We start from the raw sequence: 19,538 nt of genomic DNA, 5'->3' as shown, positions 1-19,538 counted from the left end.
AAGCACTGGGGCAAGTCTTGTAAAGAGTGACAGATCTTCCTTGGTTCTTTGTGGACCAACCAGTTTCCTGCCTAGTTTTGTTTGGGAATAGTGAGTTCGAGTGCAGGTATATTCATTCCAGCAAATCAGATGGGTATTAGAGTTTCATAGCTCATCTCTCCACATCCATTTAACACATAGCTTTGCAGTATTTGAATTAATCTGGCCTAATTGTGAAATGGCTGAACTTTGGTTCATCCCACTCATATTGAAATGAATTCATATTCTGAGTTGTAAAATTAGATACAAAACTCAGAAATCTAGAGAAGCTCAAACTAAACTGAATTTCCTTCCATTCCCTTTACCCCTCCTTTCCTCAAAACAGAAGAGGAAATAAAGGGTGATATATTCCACCCCTGAAGACAAGAGCTTGGAAGATTTTCCACAGTGCTCTGGGGTCAAAGGACCATTATGACTCTCTCATCTGCCCTGTATGTGACACAGATGAAAAGACTTCGCCTGGAAGTTCCACCACAGTGTCTAGACAATTGTAGTTAAGACAAACTAAATGCTGTAAAAAGCCACCCTTTCTTTGCTGGGAAAGGGAAGAGCCTCCCCAACCCAATGAGAAATGTGGAGAACCTCTTTACACACTTGAGTTGTGCAGTAAGGACCAACAGTCTCAGCATGTGACTTGCTTTCAAGCAGCTGGGTATGCACCTAGAGAGAACATGATGCAGGTCTACACGGACAGTAAAAATTATCCTGCTTTTGTATGGAAACTTGCTAGTTTCAGTATTGCGGTGCTTTGAAATCATGGTAATACGCATGGCTGAGAGCAGAAGTACTGGCCTAGGTGCAGCATGAAGCTCGCTTAGCCATGTGGCTTGGTGAGCTGTCTGTGCTATGCTTGGCCACCTTGGAGGAGGCAGAGCGAACCTCTCTGGATGAGCCATGGGATGGACTTGGGACAATGTAGAGTTCCAAAGCTGGAAAGCAAGAAGTTATGGCTTTCTTTGCTTTTATTTTGTTGGGGTGCATGGAAAGAAATCTATTCTAACCCTTTTCTTTCTAAACCCAAACCCACAAAAAAAAACCCCAAACCAAAACCCAAAGAACACAAAACCAAAAACTCCCCCCAAAAAACCTAAAAGAAAAAAGCCAACAATGGCAAGTTTTAGTGCCTGGGCCTTGCTTCTTATTTCCTTCACTGGCAATCCTGTTCTCCCAATTACAGTGATCCATCACTCATTAAGAAGAAAGCAAGTATAATGTTATCTTACATTACATATGCCTTGAACATTTATAATTGGAAAGAATTACAGCTTCCATCTGTGTTTTTAATTTCTTCCATTTAAAATACTTCTCTTCAATCTTATCGTAAAGTGCACATATGCAGTATTTCACTGCATATGGATATAAGTGTAGATATCAAAACTTAAGAGCATCAGTCTTTACACAACACACACGGATTTTGTACTCTAAATCTGAGGCTCCTTATCTGACAACTGTTACATTAGACACGTGGCTTCAGGTTTGACTTCTTGCTGTTTCTGACTCTGCAGACTTAATGTTACAGGAGAGGAAGCATCTTGTATTTTGCTGCATCAGCTCCCTCTTGTCAACGTATCACTGGTCTTGGTGGTACTGTGCTGGGAGATCCCTGCGACCTAACTCTATAAGCATGGGATGCCTTTCTAAATATATTACCATGTTCCAGTGGATGGAAGGAACTTGCTGTTAACATATCAGATTGCTGTTACTTGCATGGTTTTGCTGCTAGCCAGAGAAAATCTAGAAGATTAAACTTCTGTAATTCTCTAGTGGTGTAAAGAATTAGCAGGACAAGTTACTTTGAGGAAAAGGTACAAGGGACTCTGCTGTCAATACATAATGACTTTTCTATAGAAGTTTGCTTAAATCACACATGAAAACCATCATATCCAGTTGGTTCCTAACACAGCCATACTAATACATTCACGTAAACACTGCATTGATAAAGTTCCTGCCTGCACAGTCTGTCTGTCCAGCCACAGCCCTAAAACTCTGCGGTACTGATAACTAGAGCAAGCAGCTGTAAGTTTCAAGCAAAATTTCTTTCTTTCTTTTTTTTTAAATTAGTCTCCGAATCACTTCAAAGAACAAAGTCCAGGTTAGAATTGCCATTAATGTCCATTCCTGTTCTCTATCCCGTTTCTCTTTCTAATATCCCTGAATATTCTAGTCACTTGGAAAAGCAGAGCTGCACCCTCACTATTTGCATTGGAAATGGATGCTGCAGAAAGATCAAGTGCGAGTCTGGCTTGTGTTGGGTATGATCCTGCATGTGATTGAAGAGGCTCAGCTGTGGCTGGCACAAAGCAGAACTGAGGCTTCTTAGTGCTTCACAGAATCAAACCCTCTGTGACTTTCCTCATAACCCTGCTAAGCCTTGAGCCCTGCCAAGTCCCCTTTCTAACCCAAGTTTCCTAGACACATGCTACAGGCTTTTTTGACAGCAGGGTGCTTGGCAGCTATTTGAACTGTGAAATCACCTGCTGTGTTAAGCTCATTTTCCATTCTTAGTGCTTCTTCCTTCCTTCCTTATTTCATTCTTGGGCTGGGGATCTTTCTGAGGGTGAGATCAGAGGCCAGACCTTGCTGGCTTAAATAAGTATGTAATTAAAAAATAAACCGAGAAACAAACCCAGTTCTGTATCATGGACAAGAATTCAAATAATAGGCAAGAAGGATCGCTGGTGAAAGAGAGGAAGGTAGGCACAGCAAGGTAGAAGCAGATCATCAGATCAACTGAGAGACAGTACTGCCTTTTGCAGTAACCTATTAATAAAGAAACCTTTGCATATAAAAATATTGTTCTACATCTTGAATGTAATGGAAGAATTGGTTTTGTAGGAGGAGTGAGAGTGGTTCTCAGGGGGACCAGTCTGGAAGGGGTAAACTTGGTGTTATTTGGCTCTCAGCCTTGCCCAGTTTTGGAGGATGGCAGAAATTCAACGAGAATTGAATGTGAAGTTCCCTCTCGGGTAAGAAATCACGGTGTTTTTTTTTTTTGCAACAGTCAGCAGCCTACAGGCCTTCCTGTGTTTTCCTGGCCTAAACCTGCACTAGGGGAAGGGCAAATGATAGTCCATCAGCGAAATCTTGGTTGTGGGACAATTTACTGTGGATGACTCCTACAGTTTAGACCAGCTTAATTAACAATAGATTGACTGGGAATTTATGAAAACCAGTGAAATGGAAAAAAATCCAGATTGCAATGTCATTAGCCAAGCCTTGCATAAACAAACCCGGGGCTTTGAACTCCAGCAAAATTGCCCATCTCTGCTTTCCGTTGTCTACTAGTAAATTAAACGTGCCTGGGACAACTCCTTTTGATCACATTGCTGAATCCTCTTCAGCTCCAAATTTTCTACTTTACATCTAGATCTCCTTTGGACGTTATCTGTGTGTCATGCAAAAATGTGCCTAAGGGGTTGTTAGCAGCAGTGCTGTTTACTGCATGGTGAAGTTATACCCAGGACAATGTTAATAGTTTACATGTAGGGATAAGTGTCTGTAACCTACGACTGTTTCATTTGCTAGAACAGATACAGAGAATAAAAATATCCATAGCCTGGGATTGTTTTAAGGTTTCTAACTTTCCATAGGTGTCCCTTTAAAGTCAATGTAACTATACATTTGATTTTGGTAGATACACAAATTCTGTCAGTGCCATGTGCCTAACTTATTAAGTATGGGAGATGTAGAAATATAGGGAATAACTTTTTTTTTATTGGTGCATTCTTATCCCAGACATTTTTTCATATCTTTTTCTAGGGTACAGAAGATGCTGCTGTCCGTGTGACACTAATTTCTGGATACCAGTCAACAACAGTTACCAACTTGTTCCAGTATGATCCTTCCTTAAACCCTGCTGTAGTATCGCTAAGCAGAAACAGAAGTGGCATAGCAGGTGAAAAGGCTGCAGACGTGTATTGGGCATCATCTATGGAAGTATTGTTGCTGATGGTGGTGGAGCAGGGGGAATCTAGGTCTATGGAGTTTGTTAATCTGACGCTGTTCTTTTGTTGTTTTCTTTTAACTTTGTACTCCTTGTGTTTCCTGCTAGCTCTGCTCAGGTCTGGTTGTTTTATGTTGGTTTGACTCTAGCATACGTGAGATAACGAGGTACTTGCCTTAGGCCAGTATGGATGATGTCCACAGGATGTCAGGTGCTGCACAGTGCTCCCTTTGTGTCCCGTTTCTCTGACTCTGCCCTGAAATTATTCCACCCATTTGTTCCTGGTAACAGGTTCAGCCATGAAAAGAGAAGCGATCCCTAGAGAACGCCCTTCTCCAGGGTCCCAGAGGGTTGATCATAAAGTGCATTATGTGCATTTTGGGTTGCTGAAAACAGAATAGAGGGAAATTTGTCTTACGGTCTCCCATTTCCAAGCTAAACTGTTTCTTCCAGTTTGACCTTGTGTCAAAGCATAGACTTCATGGACTTTGTGGGGGAAAAATCTGAAGTAGATCTCATGGACTGTTTATCATTCCTGTCTTTTGAATGTGTCTACTTGGGGCTGGGTTTTTTGCTCATTTCCCTTCTTTTTTTTTTTTTTTTCCCCACAAGGGTTTGGCTGGGCTTTGGGAATAGAAGGCATTAACAGTGAGCACTGTCTACTTAAAAACAAGTCTTTTGGGAAGGTTTACTACATTTCTGTGTGGCAACCAGATTCCTAGTACCTGAGAGGGAGAGGAAGGAAGACAGGAGGAAGAGAGAAATATTCCTACTTTCCTACCTACCCCACTCCCATTCCTCCAAGCATGCAATCATCTGCAGGTCTTTTCCTTGCTTTTTGTAACTTCTCCAGTACACACTTTAATAAAGCTCCCCCAGCTCAGCAGTTTGGCTGGATTTGGTGGGGATGCAAGGAATTAGGTGACTGCCAGTGACAAAATGCACTTCTTGACTCACGCTCGGCATTTCTGTTCCTTTTCCCAAATGCCCTTGTTGTTTTCTATTACTCCAGAACGCGTAAATAAGAAAAAATGTCCTTTATCATCTGAACATTATGCAGATACCATAGCACCAAGGGGAGATCTTTTTCTAGCCGCTGGCAGCCCAGGTGCAAGAAATTCCTTAATGTTATTGTGTCTCTTGAACAGTGGTGTGGCTGAGTTCAATCTCCTATTCAGAACCTCCATGGCTTCATTTTTTAACATAATTTCCCTCCTATATAATAAAAAGAATAAATAAATTACACTGATGCCTTCCAGGCATCTAGGATTAAGCTGACAATTGACCAAGAGTCCAAAGAGTTCACGCTATAAATATATTCAACTTCACAGGCTTTCAAACTTTATCTGACTCTTGAGCGTGCAGAATTGAAAAGCACTGGCTTCAAGATCTGCTTAGAGGACCTGGTAGATGAAGGGAGCTTTGTACAGGTTCTCCCACCTCACGGGAGGCAGAGACTCCTCCAAAGCAGAGGCTGGGGGGCTGAATGGCAACGGTGACCTTGCTAAAGCCAAGTGACCTTGCCCTCTGCTTGGGAGACAAAATTGCCACTGAATCTTTAGTAAGAATGCATTAACCTATAGAAGTTGATTTTGATTAAGACTTAAGAGAGAGTGAAGCAGGTGAGCTGCTCCTGACTACCTCTCTGTGGCTAGGATAACGGTGACGTGTGCTCAATGAAGAGGAATGGGCTAAAATGGAGTTGGTCTGTGACAGCTAATCTTTGCTATCTGTTCTCAAGCAACTCTGTACATAGACAAGTGTTTTGGGCTGGCTGGCTCAGGAGGATGATAATTTTCTTTTTTCTTGATTAATTTAGGAGAGGGATTTATATAATGTGAAAGCAGGGAGTTAGGGTTGAAGACCCCTCCTCATCCTGTTTATTGGTGCTTCTGCGTAATTGAACCCTCACCCTTCAGAGGAGACAGGAGGATGAGCTTCACCTCCTAAACACATCTCTGTCTGCACTTGTTTAGGTGCCTTGCATAGTCAGTGAAGAGAAATAGATGTTTCTATGGTGGGATTCACCACAGCTTTTTTTTGTCTCCCTTACAGTAAGATGAATCGTGCCATAAAGACCTCTTTTTCTCTTCATTGACTACAGAAAGCTATCTTGGTGAAAATACCTTTATTTGGGCTGTTGGATACCACTCTAATTAAGCTTTTTCAGGAGGAATTTAGGTTGTGAAATTTCCTTGTCTACTGCCCTTGTCCTTTTGTGTTACTACACTATGCACACATAAAGGAAAGCATGCTCTATAAACTGAGTATAATTTAGCTCACAATACAGCTTAAATGGGCGAGGACCATGTTTCCTGAAAACGAGGTGCTTTGGATTTGGCTGGGATAGGGTTAATTTTCTACATAACACCTTGTATGGGGCTATATTTTGGATTTGTGCGGAAAACCCTGTTGGTAACACAGGGGTGGTTTAGTTATCGCAGAGCAGTGCCTACACAAAGCCAAGGTCTTTTCTGTTCTTCACCTCACCCACCAGTGAGTAGGCTGGGGGGGCACAAGGGGCTGGGAGGGGACACAACTGAGACAGGTGACCCCAACTGACCAAAGGGATATTCCAGACCACAGAGTGTCATGCTTAGCATATAAAGCTGGGGGAAGAAGGAATGTGGTGAAATTTGACATTTTGGCTTTTGTTTTCCCGTTACACGTGATGGAGCCCTGCTTCCCTGGGGATGGCTGAGCACCTGCCTGCCCATGGGAAGTAGGGAATGAATTCCTTGCTTTGCTTTGCTTGTGTGTGCAGATTTTGCTTTACTTATTAAACTGCCTTCATCTCAACCTACAGATTTTCTCACTTTCACCCTTCTGATTCTCTCCCCCATCCCACATGGGCGAGTGAGCAAGGAGCTGTGTGGGGCTTGGATTATTTGTTAAGAATTTAGGAAAAATCCCAGAACTCCTCAGCTCCAGATTCTGTGTGCTTTACAAAGGCTGGATTTGGCTCTAATTAGCTGCAGATATTTATAGGATAGGTGTTTATGGTAAGGGAGCACAGATCCTGTCCTATCCTGAAGGCGTATCAGCAAGCTGAGAGTGGCCATCGATGGTTGTAGCCAAGCTCACTGTGCTAATGTCTCAGGACGACATTGGTGGTTGGTGACCTTAACAATGATGCCAAGGGATGAGTGGGATACAGAACTGTTGTGGTCCTCTGGTTTTTGTTTTGGGCTGATGGACATGACCAGACCTGTTCTGGCATGATGGGACTCCATACTCTTCCTCAGGCAATGGTTACACATGCTAAAATAACTCTTGACAGAAACACTGAAATAATTCCACCCATTTTTCTTTCTGCAGGGGGTCAGGAGCTTCACATCGGAATATCCCAGTTTGCCAGCTACCATGGGGCAGATATCAAGGTCCAAATTGGGGGCTCAGGGGCACAGATCCAGGTGCAGACGGACCGTGGTGTCAATGTGACGCTTCCAGCTTTGGCTGCGGGATGGTACAATGTTTCTGTTATCATCAATGGCGTTGCTGTCACTTCACACAGGTGCGTCAATGTATGTACCTTCCATAATATATAAATACAATTCTCCATCCTGTTTGATATTTTAGGGTTAATCTGAAAATAAAGGTAAGAGTTTTCACAAATTCTGTACCTAACGGTGAAATCTGCAGTGTGGTATAAAATTATGAATAATTATCAAGGCATTTATTGATCTGTGAAACCGAAGTCAGCAAACTGCTAATGCTAGTCAATTAACTCCCCTTGGATCAGTAGGAGGCAGAAGAGAAACATTTTAGAAAAAACAGTTGATTTGATGAAAAATGCATATTCAGGAAATCAAAGGTATTCACAGATTCAGGTCAAATGCAGATAAATCCTGCTGTAGGAAAACAGCACAAGAGAAGAAACACTTTTCATGAGAAAAACAAAAGCTAGTTTGAAAAATAAAAAAATGCTTTGTTTGGAGAATTTTTAAATGTTGCAGTTTCCATCTTTTAAGGTGACACCTCAAGTTCATACCCAGATAAATGTAGTATAAGTGAATTAAAATGTGGGGGAATACTGACCTTAAAGGGGGATGCAACAATGCATTCATGAGCAACATAGTTTTGCTCCTCAGCCACACAGCGTCCATGGCAGCTGCTAGGAATGATTCTGAAACAATGGTGCTGGGGAGGAGGGAGCTGCTTTTATTGCTCACAAACCACCCTAAGCTGCTTGTTGAGTTTTTGTACTTCAGAAGGAAAAAGCCCGTGGTCAGTGGGATGACATGCAGGGATTCATCCTATCTGATACTGGAGTCTGTTAGCGGCACCATCACTTTGCCTCCAGGGACAGAGAGTGGAGGGAGATGGGTCATCCCAGGAGACAACTCTGATCTCTGGTGGGCTGGATTGCAGGCTTGGGAAGGTCTACTTCTCTGATGTGTCTTTTTAGGACGGGGCTGTTTTTGAAAGGAGGGTGATGAGGAGGAAAAATAGATGTAGGTGGGACAGAAGCAGAGCTACATCCTTATCTGAGCAGGCTTCAGGAGGCTGTCTCTGGGTTTCCTCTTGCTGAGGTTTCCTCTTGCTGCAGTTACCTCTGCTGCCTCCTGGGAGGACATAAGGAGGGAAGGCAGCTGGGATGTCTCTTCAGTCCACTTGCATCTCCTGTCCATGGGCATAGCTACAGTGGCATTTGTTTGGTAAACCCCTCCCTCGTTCTTGCTTATTTTAATGGGCAATTCAGTTGTACCTCATGGACTAAATTTGACTCACAGGTTGCCACTTGATAAGACAGCATTCATAATAGATGTCACTGAAATCACATGGAAAAATTTGGTGTGTGGGGTGGACTTGTCACTGTGGCATTGAACCAAGGGGGTGTGACAGGCGGATGTTTGGTCTTCCAACCTAGAAGGAGTTGTAAGAAGGAATAGCATCGCAGCAGGAGAGAAAAATATATACAAAAATAAACCAAACCCCTTTCTATGTTGCTTGTGTTTTGCAGGGTTGAGCCATTAATCCAGTACATCTCAGAGATCTTCGGCATAGAGCCATGTTGTGGCTCCTTTCTGGGTAAATCAGTACATCTGCAGCCATTTAGGGACGTTAAAGGGATCAAGGGCACAGTTTTCCTGCAGGAATGGAAAGGGCATCCCATTTCACATCAGTTTAAATGAGGGTGGTTTAAATCTGTGACCCTTGATTGTGCAGACAGCAGCAGTCTGGAAATGTGGGATTGTAGTGAGCATCCCTCTACCTGGTTGGCTGGCTCTGGGCTCCCTGTGCTTTGAATTTCATTTCCCCCAGTGCTTGCTCATGTCTCCTTGCATGTTCCTATTGGGAAAACAAAGCACACCCACACCTGACTCATCTGTGCTGTTTCCTTCAGTCATTACACCTCCATCTTTCAAAGCTTTCTGCAAGAAAGTTAGGTGGAAAGCAGGATACAATTGTGCTTTGAATCAAACAACAATTTCAAGTGATCCCAAAGGGGACGTTCATTTTTAAGTTGAAATGACAAAAAAACCACACCTTTTTCCAATGTTAATTTTAATCGAAAGGGAAATATTTATAATTCCCATTCCAATCTTTTAAACATTGGAAATAATTTATGTGTGTTTCGGAGCAAAACATCTCTGAATTAAAAAGAAAAGTTTTACTTTAAATCTTAAAAAGCATATTTGGGCTGGTTGATTTATTTTGTCATTTGGCTAGGGGTGGGGGAGAGTTAAATCCCTGTAGTGAATTTTACATGAGCCCTTAGAAATGCTTTTATAGAAGACAGAGAAATTCTTGTGATGCAACTTCAGGTCCTCCACAGATTGCTCTCTCAGGTTTACAATGCATTTAAAGATACAAAAACTCAGTGGCTTTGTGGTGTATGATTAGTTCAATAGTTTGTGAAGTGCCCGAGCCTTGAAAGATGAAAGCAGGGATAGAGCTTGGAGAGTAAAGCCTATCATTTATGAAGATTAAGCTATACTAAAAAAAATAAAAATAATAATAAAAAAATTTGCACCTTTTCATATTTAAGCTTACATTGAAATTTAAATAAGAACTGATTAACTCTTTGGCTATAGTTTTATGAATGGCTTAAGCTGACTTAGAATATCACTGCTGCAAAAAGCCCCAGTCTTTCTCCCCTTTTCTCTAATCTTTTGTTGTCTCAACGCTTTCGTGGCCATCTGATTAAGGATTGGAGCTTGCTCAAAAGGAACCCTGTCATAAAACCAGTTATTTTTCAGCCAGATCATGGGAAAAGAAAGGGCATGGGCTTAATGGACAAAGAGGCTGAAACAAGGCAGGGCATGGGGGGTAACAGTACTGAAAACTAAAGGAAGATCGAGAGAGGCTTCAGCTGGGCTCTGGGCTTGGGAGCATGGGATTAGGCTGGGAATGCTGGAGGGTTTGCATTTTTATGATTATGACTTCCTAAAATCCAGACTGCTCCTTCTTCAGTGCTGCCCTTCTTCTCAGCACCCTGGGTGGCAGTGCATATACCGGTGCTTTACAATGTTATATAAATTCATACGTCAAGATTCATGCTTATTCCAGATAATTAGCACCTATTGTCACTGGCAAGGGTGGTAGCAGAGACTCCCAAGGCTCCTTCTCCTGTCAGTGTGGAGAGGAAAACTCCATTGCCATGCTGTAGAACAACTGTGCTGGATCAGACCAAAGATAGCCTGTTTCCCAGAGTGACCCAAACATGGGATGATTTAGGAAGATTATATGAGTGAGGAGCAATGGATGATGATACTTCAACAGACTTCCAGCTTCCAGCACTAGACAACAGGACAACTCATTTGGGGGTCATAACTTTGTATCTAACTCTTCCTGGATTGCTTTTCCATATGAATGATCCTATCAGTTCACATCGAGCCTTGTTTACCCAGTTGCTGTCATCTTCCGTGGTCTTCAGTAGATACCCAGGGAATGAAAACATCCAGGGCAAAGACAGGGGAAAGCAGGCAGCCTGCCTTCCTCCAGCCCCTGCGAGGGAAGCCCTGGTCAGAGTTGCCTTTGACAGTGGAGGGGGAACTGCTCTTCCCTTTCTCTTCCTGTTCTACCCACTTTAAACGGTGCAGGCTGGGAGTATGTCAGTAGGGGGGGAGGGCTTGAACTTGGAAGCATTCATCAATATATCAGCTTTTCTGGTCAGTGAACTCCTCGCGGGCAAGTGACCATCAGTGCATGGCAAATCTGGTGCTCTGCCTGAGTGGCCAGGCAGAACTGAAGACTGAAGGAAGGTCTGCAGTTCCGGCTTTTTGTTCGATAGTTTATCATAACCCATTCTGTTTCTCTGTATGCAGCAGGAGCAAACCATCTCTACCATCTTCTGTACAAGCAATCCCATTCCCTGAAGAATTAATTCTCTGTTTCCTCGCAGAGGCCCTTTCGCAGTGGCTTCTTCTAGTTCTGTGGTGGCTTTCTGCTGTCATTTACTGCCATGAAGGTCCCTGGCTATCTGATACCTTAGCCTCCTGTTCACGTAGGACTATCCTGATATATGATGGCTATTATCTCTAGCTGTCTTGTTCAAAAAAAAAAAAAAAAAAGACTTAATTTCTTCATCCATTCACCCTGGCCAAGACTGTCTGCCGTGCTTATCAGCTTTATGATGGTTTGTGATTGTTCACACACAGTTATTAATTCCTTTCCTGCATATAATGTCTTTCTTCCTTACTTTTTTTTTTTGTTCATTCCTAGGTGGAACGCTGCTCACAATCTCTGGGGTAGGCTTTAGTCAAAATCCTGCCCTGCTTTCTGTTTCAATGGACAGGCAAACCTGTACGGTTACTCACTTGGCAGAAGAGACAGTTTGGTGCCTGACCCCTCCAGCTGCTAATTTGCCCAATGAAGATTCACAAGACGTGTCTGTCAGAGTAAACGTAGTCATCAGCAGTAGGTCACTTCAACATGCTTTCTCTGCAAAAAGGACCACCACCTTTAATTACCAAAGAGCTCTGACTCCTCTGATTACTGTCATTGAAACAGAAATCACAGACAGCAGTCTGCTCTTGAGCATCCAGGGGATAAACATCACTGGATCTGTGGCTAAGCTTGGGCTCAGTGAATGTGATCTGGAGTTTCAACGTGGCAACAACTCTGCCATGTTTTATCAGTGCTCTTTGCCACTGAGCAGCCTGGAGCCTGGGACTTTCCCCATCCAGGTTATTCAGAGGCAGCTAGGATATGCTCGTGTGACAGCAAGGCTGCAGGCCCTTACAATAACTCCACGGATAACCTCTGTATTCCCATCACAAGGATCAGTCTGTGGTGGGATGTTACTCACTATATCTGGTATTGCTTTAAAATCCAGGAGGAATTTGGTACGGGTCAGCTTGGGAAGTAATTATTCCTGCGAGATCCAGAATTCTGGTAACGATGCCATTAGTTGTACTGTCCTCCCAGGCGCTCATCCTTTGCATTACCGCTGGTTGGCTGAGGTGTCTTGGGTTCTTAATGTCACAGTGACTGTCAACGGGATCACCAGTGTCTGCCTTGGAGACTGTACACTCCACCTTCATGAGCAGTGGACCCCCATTGTAGATCTGGTGACCTGGGAGATGAATGAGACGTTCACCTACGTGATGATCAAAGGACAGAGTTTGGCATGGGCAAGCGATAGCCCCGTGGTACATGTGAATAACCAGGCTGTCTGCAAGGTAACTTTCTGGAATGAGACCAGCATCAAGTGCCAGACGGGTTGCATTGCCCCAGGGGAGCACAACGTTTCCGTATCCAACAGGCAAAGTGGGCAAGCTTGCTTCAGAAAGGCGTCCAGTGCTCTCACCATCCTGCCCCAGGTGTACCAGTTTTACCCACGGAACTTCAGTACCAACGGTGGAGGCCTACTCACCCTAGTAGGCTCGGCACTGAAAGGAAAGAGAATGACTTCTGTTCTCATTGATCATCACCCCTGCCTTGTTCTCAGTGTCACCTGTGTAGCTATCCAGTGCACGGTGCCTCCGGGTAAGGGGACTAGGGCTTTGAGTCTAAAAGTAGATGGCATCTCCTATTACCTTGGAAGGATAAGTTACAGCGAGGAGTTCACCCCAGCTTTCCTTTCGCTTGTTGCAACTGGTCTCCTTTTAACCGTGACAGTTTCGCGAGTCACAGAGATGGACACCATCGACGTATTTGTTGGAGACTTTGCTTGTAGCGGTGTCACCATCACTCGCTCTGCTTTGCAGTGCTCAGCTCCCTGGCTCCCTGCTGGCGAGTACCATGTGCTGGGCCTAGATGTCCCCAGGGGCTGGGCTTCCTCCAACCTGACCTTCACCTCTCCTCTGATGGTGGCAGCTGCCCACTACAACTGGGGTAAGTCATGGAGGCTTGCTGCAGCTCCTCCACTGAGGGACTGCAATGACTGTTATTTTTGGCATGAAAGAAAAAATATGACTTCAAAAAAATACCCTTGTTGAGAGCTGACTGTCGGGCTTTGCCTTAAATCCCATTTTCTGTCTTTTTCCAAGGTGGTTTGAACGGAGGAGCGCTTTACCTGCGTGGAACTGGGTTTTCCCCAGGGAATACTTTGGTCACAGTCTGTGGCACCAGCTGTGGACTGTTGGGCAACATGACGATGACTGACCTGAGCTGCCTTGCCCCACGCTTACATGGTCAGTTAAGATGCAAAACCTGGCATTGTGTTAATGTCTTCTAAAAAACTGTCTTGACCCAAAACTGGGGGATCCCAGGGGAACAGAGCAGCAGCAGCAGCTCTGGAGAAAGGAGAGGAGCCAACATAGCACTGAATTGTGGGTTTTGAGCTCAGTCTGAAGACAGTTGCTGTCAGGGGCAGTTTTTGTGTCAATGGCCATGGTTTTGGACTAGATCCACCATGCGCCTGTGGTCACTCATGCTTTGTGGATGTGTATGAGATATGCTTCATCAATTGTGCAACTTCATCAGTTCCTTGTGGCAATGACTCCTTGGGAAAACGGCCTCATACAAAATGTGCATGAGAGCTGCAGGGTTGGGTACCCGAGCTGCTCTTGGCCATCGTGACCATCGGAGTGAGCTGAGCTCCCTTAAATGTCTTTTCTTCTGTGGCCTCATGTGTTTTGTGTTTTGGCTGCATGGTGGGACAGCTTCAGTGGGGTAAGGGGGTGGTGGTGGGGGAAAGATAAATGACTGGGAGGGTGAACAAAAGATGTACTGTGGCCAGTTCATACCTTTTGGAAGCTGGAGATAAGAATTTGAATTCCTTGAAAGGAAGATGGGATCATCCCACAGCCAGAACATCCTCCTTAACTGGAGAGTGGTAGCAGGGAATGATGCCAAAAACTAGCTCTTTCAGAGAGAAATAACCCTGCCTCAATTTTGGAGGAAACTCTTTGAAACGGACATTTCCTGGGGGACAGGATTTATTCCTCCCTCTCCAACTGGCAGCACAGAATTAGGCTTCTAAGACCTGCAAAAGGCAGGATTTAAGACTTGGAATCTCACCCTGAGTCATATGCCATTCCCCAAACACTAGGCAAGAGCCCCTACCTTGGTGCTGCAGCATTCCAACACTTGGTCATGTAACACTTCAGCCCCTTCATAGCTCTGATGTGAGGACAACATCCTGAGATCTACAGAAATATTTGCTGTTCTGTGGCCATTCAGAGGTCCATCATCCAAGTGACCAAAGATTTGTAGCCTCCTGTCTTTTGTGGACCTGGAAGAAAGCTGACAGGGAGAGTGTCTATCAGAGTAAATGGCCAGGGTTTTGCTCAAATGTGTGTGAACTCTCCATCCTTCAAAATAGACAAAAGTTGACTAGATTAGTTTCTGAGAAACCAGTCCAATGTGAAATTTAATGTTCTTTTGAGCAAGGATTGGGACAAGAAGCATCCAGTGGTGGTCTTCAGCCCCAATTATTCCAAAATTCTTAATTTATTCTTATAATTTCAAATGGTCCCTTTCCTCATCCATGAGGAATACTAAGAAAAATGGAGAGGAGGGGAAAAAAGGGATTTAAAACCCAAACCCAAACACTCAAAAGGAGACGCCAAGAGGTTGTAAGGCCTCAATTTTCTTTCTTTTAAAAAAGATCCAGGCATAGTCCACAAAACTGCTTATTATTGTTTTTTAACCAAGAAAAAAGACATGGTGCTGGAGCATTGATAAACCTACAGCGCAAAACAGGGAAGTCTGGTTATTGCAGGAAGAACAGCAGAATAAAATGCAAATCAAATTGATCCAGACTGTGAAAACATTAATAACTGTGTTCAAAATTCACCGGGTGGTGGGTGGCAGAGGCAGCCTCGGGAAAGCCATCTCAGAGGCAGGACCACGAAGCTTATTCCGACACTAGATGTCAGCAAGTGCCCGCTGATTGCTGGCCCCGTGTGGGCCGCCTTCCTGGTGAGGGGATGCGAAGGATGTGCTGCCTCACCAGCCAAAGGGACGCAGGCAGCCCTGCTTTGAGGCCAGTTACAAGACACCCCCTCTCTCCCCTGCCGTGGATTTTTGCAGCGTGCAGTCTTGCAAATCTCACCAGTCGAGTTACAAAAATGTTTCTCTCTCAATAGAGTATTTACAGGAAAATGTTGTGGGGTTTTTTTTTTGGTTTTTTTTTTTTTTTTTTTGCATTTAAGAAAAAGAATAAAAATCCTTCGCAGGCTGCTTAAATCTGTGAGTGTTTGCCAGGCTATTTGTGCTCCCTGAGACAGCCTGTGCACACCTGCATGTGGCATCTGCGAATCTATAGAGTGAGATGCTTTCCAGACAGAGTTCCTCCTAAGGGTTATACAACCCCACCGTCTAGGGCATGAATGGACTTAAGTGCAGTTAGTCCAGTCTCACCTCGTGGTTGACGTGCTGCTGTTTGCCCAGGGAAGTTTGCTATTTGGCACTCACACATCCAGTGCTCAGACCTTTCTTTCACAGCCTCGTCCACGTGGGAGAGATGGCAAAGTGACTTTGGGGATGCGGGACCATAAGCCACAAAAGAGATGGGAGGGATAGGTCTGTGGTGCCCCAGGGCCCCTTTGGCACAGAGGTTGGCCCAGCCAGGTTGGATGCTTGTCTGATATTTTCTAGCACTGCTTGTGGACTGGCTGATGAGAAGTGAAGAGTTCAAGCTGCATTTCTTCTGTTACAGCATGCTGTGAAGCAGAAACACCTCCCCTCTGGCACTGCGGGATGTCAGGTGGCAGCTCACTGCCCTGGGGTTTCAGTGCTAGGTCATGTTGTGTCTGGCCTGCTTAAGATTAAGAGATGTTCACGTGGAAATCCCCAACCAGTCCATCTAGCTTACTCGTGATCAAATCCGTAGGGCAAGGCTCTGCAGGTAGGAAATGTGACTTTTCCTTTTAACAGGCAGTTTTCTAAGACATGAGGAACTGCTAGTCTCCACAGGATCCATCCATAAGCCTGCCTGCCCCACAGGGTCTTCCTTAGGAACGGGTGTTGAGAGGGGTTGCAGCAAGGTTTTGGTTTGATCATTGATAAGAGCTGGGCAGGCTAAGTACTGAAACTGTGCTCAATCCGGAGCACAAGGAGTAGGAACGTAAGCCCACATGCCTTTATGAAAACTGTTGCTTGTTGCCAGCTCCAGAAAAACTGGAACGGAGCGAAAAATTTGAGTTTCACTCTTAAAGCTTAAGAAAATTAAATAAAATTAATGAAACTACGCTCCCTTCATGGAAAAAATAAAACAAACCGAAACCCCCAAACCCAAACTAACCCACAAGTCTTTCAAGGTTTAGTAGAGAACTGGCTTGATCCTGACAGCTCTCCCCTTCTCTGGTTCTTGCTTTGTCACTCGTGTCAAGGCGCTGTTGTGAATAGAGCTGTGGATTCTCTTCAGCTCAGGTTAAATTTACAGAACACGTGATTAACGCCTGTGGGATTGGATTGTGCTCCTGTGAAAGATGGGAAGATTGGCAGGAAGCTTGAGGCAGGTGAGAAAATAACTGAATATTCCTATTAGGTGCCATTAGGGTAGGTACCATATGTAAGTTTTGCAGTGAGCTGGTACCTGAAATAGTACGTTTGACATTGGGGTGAAAAAAAGCAAAGAAAACTAAAAGTGGTAAAGGCGGCACCTTTAAAAGGAGGTGAATTGGTAAGAAGATCCATCAGGGAAAAACCTGGTTGCACCAGCATGCTTGGAGTAACAGGTCTGGCATTAGGACTTTGATGTAACATCTCTTGGGATCTTTGGTGGCAAGTTCTGGACCTACTGTTAGCCAGATTACATTGTTAAAAGTGGATGTTTATGGAAGAGGATTTAGATGGAAGGCTAGAAATTAAATTAGGCTGGTTTAAAAGGAAGAGAGATATGGCTTGGTGGAGCTCTGTCTATGGGGCAAGAGTGGAGGAGAGAGGAATGAGTTTTGGTTGCAGCAGTGCAGATGTTCCAAGGAGATGCGCTGAGCTAGGACTGAGGAGGACTACAGCCAGGGAAATGGGGTGATTTTTATGAGTAAATGCAGAAGATGTGAAGGGGACATGTCATGGCAATTGAGACCTCAGTAGAAACCACGGCCTCTGATGTTTGTTGTGGAGATCTAACTAAAGGATCCAAATGGTCCCTTCTGTCTTTCAAATCTGGAAATAGAATTAAGAAAAAGGCGGGGGGGGGGGGGGGGGGGGGGGAAGCATATTGATTACACAGCAGGAATGTTCTGACAGTGAGATCTATCAGGCAGTAGAATAGATGTTTGCAAAGTCATCTCTTGGGACTTCTGAAACTTGGCTGTGTGAAATGAATGTCTCCTAGGGAACAATTCCTCATAGTCAGAGGTCGGACTTGGTGACCTTAAAAGGTCTATTTTTCCCCTTTCCCATTTATTTATTTATTTTAACCTTTGTCTTCTTTGCGAAGCACATGTTAATAATGTGCTCTTCAGTCTATTTTGTGAGCGGTGGATGACCAGGGATGTGTGGTTTGGCGCTGGGAGTCCTTGGGCAGTAGTTCAATCAGTCTGCAGCTGCCCTTGGAACTCCTGTAGGTTTTAGCCTCATCACACATCCGGCAGTTGTTATTAAACCGTGACCCAGAACAAAGCCCTTGTGCTGAGCATCCCAGGATCCTGCCTTGAGCCAGAGTATCCCTCAAAGACAGGGTTGGGGTCGGTCGGTCCCTAACCCATTACCAACATGCAGAGATTTGGCTGCCATTGGGTCTTATCTGAAAAGAGAAGATGTAATGGGACGAATGGGTTCATCTCAGTGATGGGATTGTATTACATGTCATTAGCAGGTTTTATCTTTATGGGGAATATAAAGCACAAAGCAGCTTCATTTTGAGGTTTGAACGCTAACCAATTAATCAGTATTTTGTCCCAGAACAGACAGACTATCCTTTTAGGACATACGAAGTACGTTGCAATCTTTAGTTGATTTTTTTGTTACTGTTGTGGCAGATCACAGCACCAGTAATACCAAGGGTTATTTGTGTTTAATGGTCAGAGGAACGGGGGTGAAAGGAAGGCCAAGATTTCCTCCTAAGAAAAGATACTAAATCCTCTGGGAGCAGGGGAAAATGAGGACCTTGGAGATCCCCAAGGAAGGAATGAGAAATGGACATCTCCCTGAAGAGTGGTATCTCCATCAGATGGACAGGAGCTGTAGGGTGCAGAGATGAGATCTCTCCCTCTTTCCATCTGAGAGGGAGAAGGTAGTCTTAGGTTTGCTTCTGGGTGTCTAGATTAAGCAGGGTTTTCTCAGATTTAGGTTCCACTGATCTCTCTACAACCCTTTGTAACCATGCTCTTTAGCTTAGATTTTATAAATGAATACCTTTTATTTGCCTGGTTTGATTTAGAAATTATTTCAGCAGTTGGCAGGATGCAAAACCTTACGTTCCCACAGGCATGATAACATTGAGATGTGGGCACCAGAGCACATCAGGAATGCTTGATTTCCATGTAACATTTTGGGAGTATCCAAAGAGTAACAGGCTGTTCTGCTGAGCTCTAAGGACTGTGCAGGTAATATCTTCTGGTGGCCTACATTATCCAGGCAAGTTCTTTGACAGCAGCAAGGTATCTAGGAAAATATCTAGGAAAATATTAATGTCCTGGGATTCCGTGGGTCATTTCTAACATTGATCTTAAAATAGGGTGCAACTGGTTTTCTACCCAGGGAAACTGTCATGTTCTTTCCAAGGCCACAAAAAAAAAAAAAAAAAAAAAAAAAAAAAATCCCAAAGCCTCTTTTGATTAGCTCAGCAACCTGTGGTGGTGTGTGGTGTTTTTTTTTTTTTTTTTTTTTTTTTTTTCCTTCAACTCTGGAATGTGCATTTAATCTTCCTTTGACCACCCATCTTCAGAGGGTGGTCCAACACTGGAACAGGCTTCCTAGTGAGATGCTCGATGCCCCAAGCCTGTCAGTGTTTAAGAGGCGTTTGGACAATGCCCTTAAAAACATGCTTTAACTTTTGGTCAGCTCTGAAGTGGTCAGGCAATTGGACTAGATGGTTGTGGTACATCCCTTACAGTGGAAAATGTTCTATTCTATATATAGATAGATGAATATTCTCTATTTAATGCTATATATGGTATTGGTCTAGCTGGTTATTCATCCAGATTAGCTGTACCTTCTCCATTACCACATCTGAGCTTATCATAGTCTTTTGTGTCACTAGTAGAATAGAATA

At 44.0% G+C, this 19,538-nt stretch overlaps 1 protein-coding gene across 2 annotated transcripts in view; it reads left to right on the top strand.

The window, feature by feature from the left end:
- Positions 1-19,538, top strand: part of PKHD1 (PKHD1 ciliary IPT domain containing fibrocystin/polyductin) — a 279,722-nt gene that overhangs the window by 42,177 nt on the left and 218,007 nt on the right. For both annotated transcript variants that reach the window (XM_027789196.2, XM_027789199.2), the window contains exons 29-34: positions 2,875-3,005; positions 3,799-3,934; positions 7,301-7,496; positions 8,946-9,013; positions 11,651-13,264; positions 13,420-13,563. In XM_027789196.2, the coding sequence (XP_027644997.2) occupies positions 2,875-3,005; positions 3,799-3,934; positions 7,301-7,496; positions 8,946-9,013; positions 11,651-13,264; positions 13,420-13,563 (2,289 nt within the window). The remainder of the gene's footprint in view (positions 1-2,874; positions 3,006-3,798; positions 3,935-7,300; positions 7,497-8,945; positions 9,014-11,650; positions 13,265-13,419; positions 13,564-19,538) is intronic.

Source organism: Falco peregrinus, chromosome 7 (assembly GCF_023634155.1).
Source record: "Falco peregrinus isolate bFalPer1 chromosome 7, bFalPer1.pri, whole genome shotgun sequence".
NCBI classification, from domain to species: Eukaryota; Metazoa; Chordata; class Aves; order Falconiformes; family Falconidae; genus Falco; species Falco peregrinus.
The sequence above is the reverse complement of the archived record's forward strand: the minus strand, read 5'-3'. Positions and strand labels throughout refer to the sequence as shown.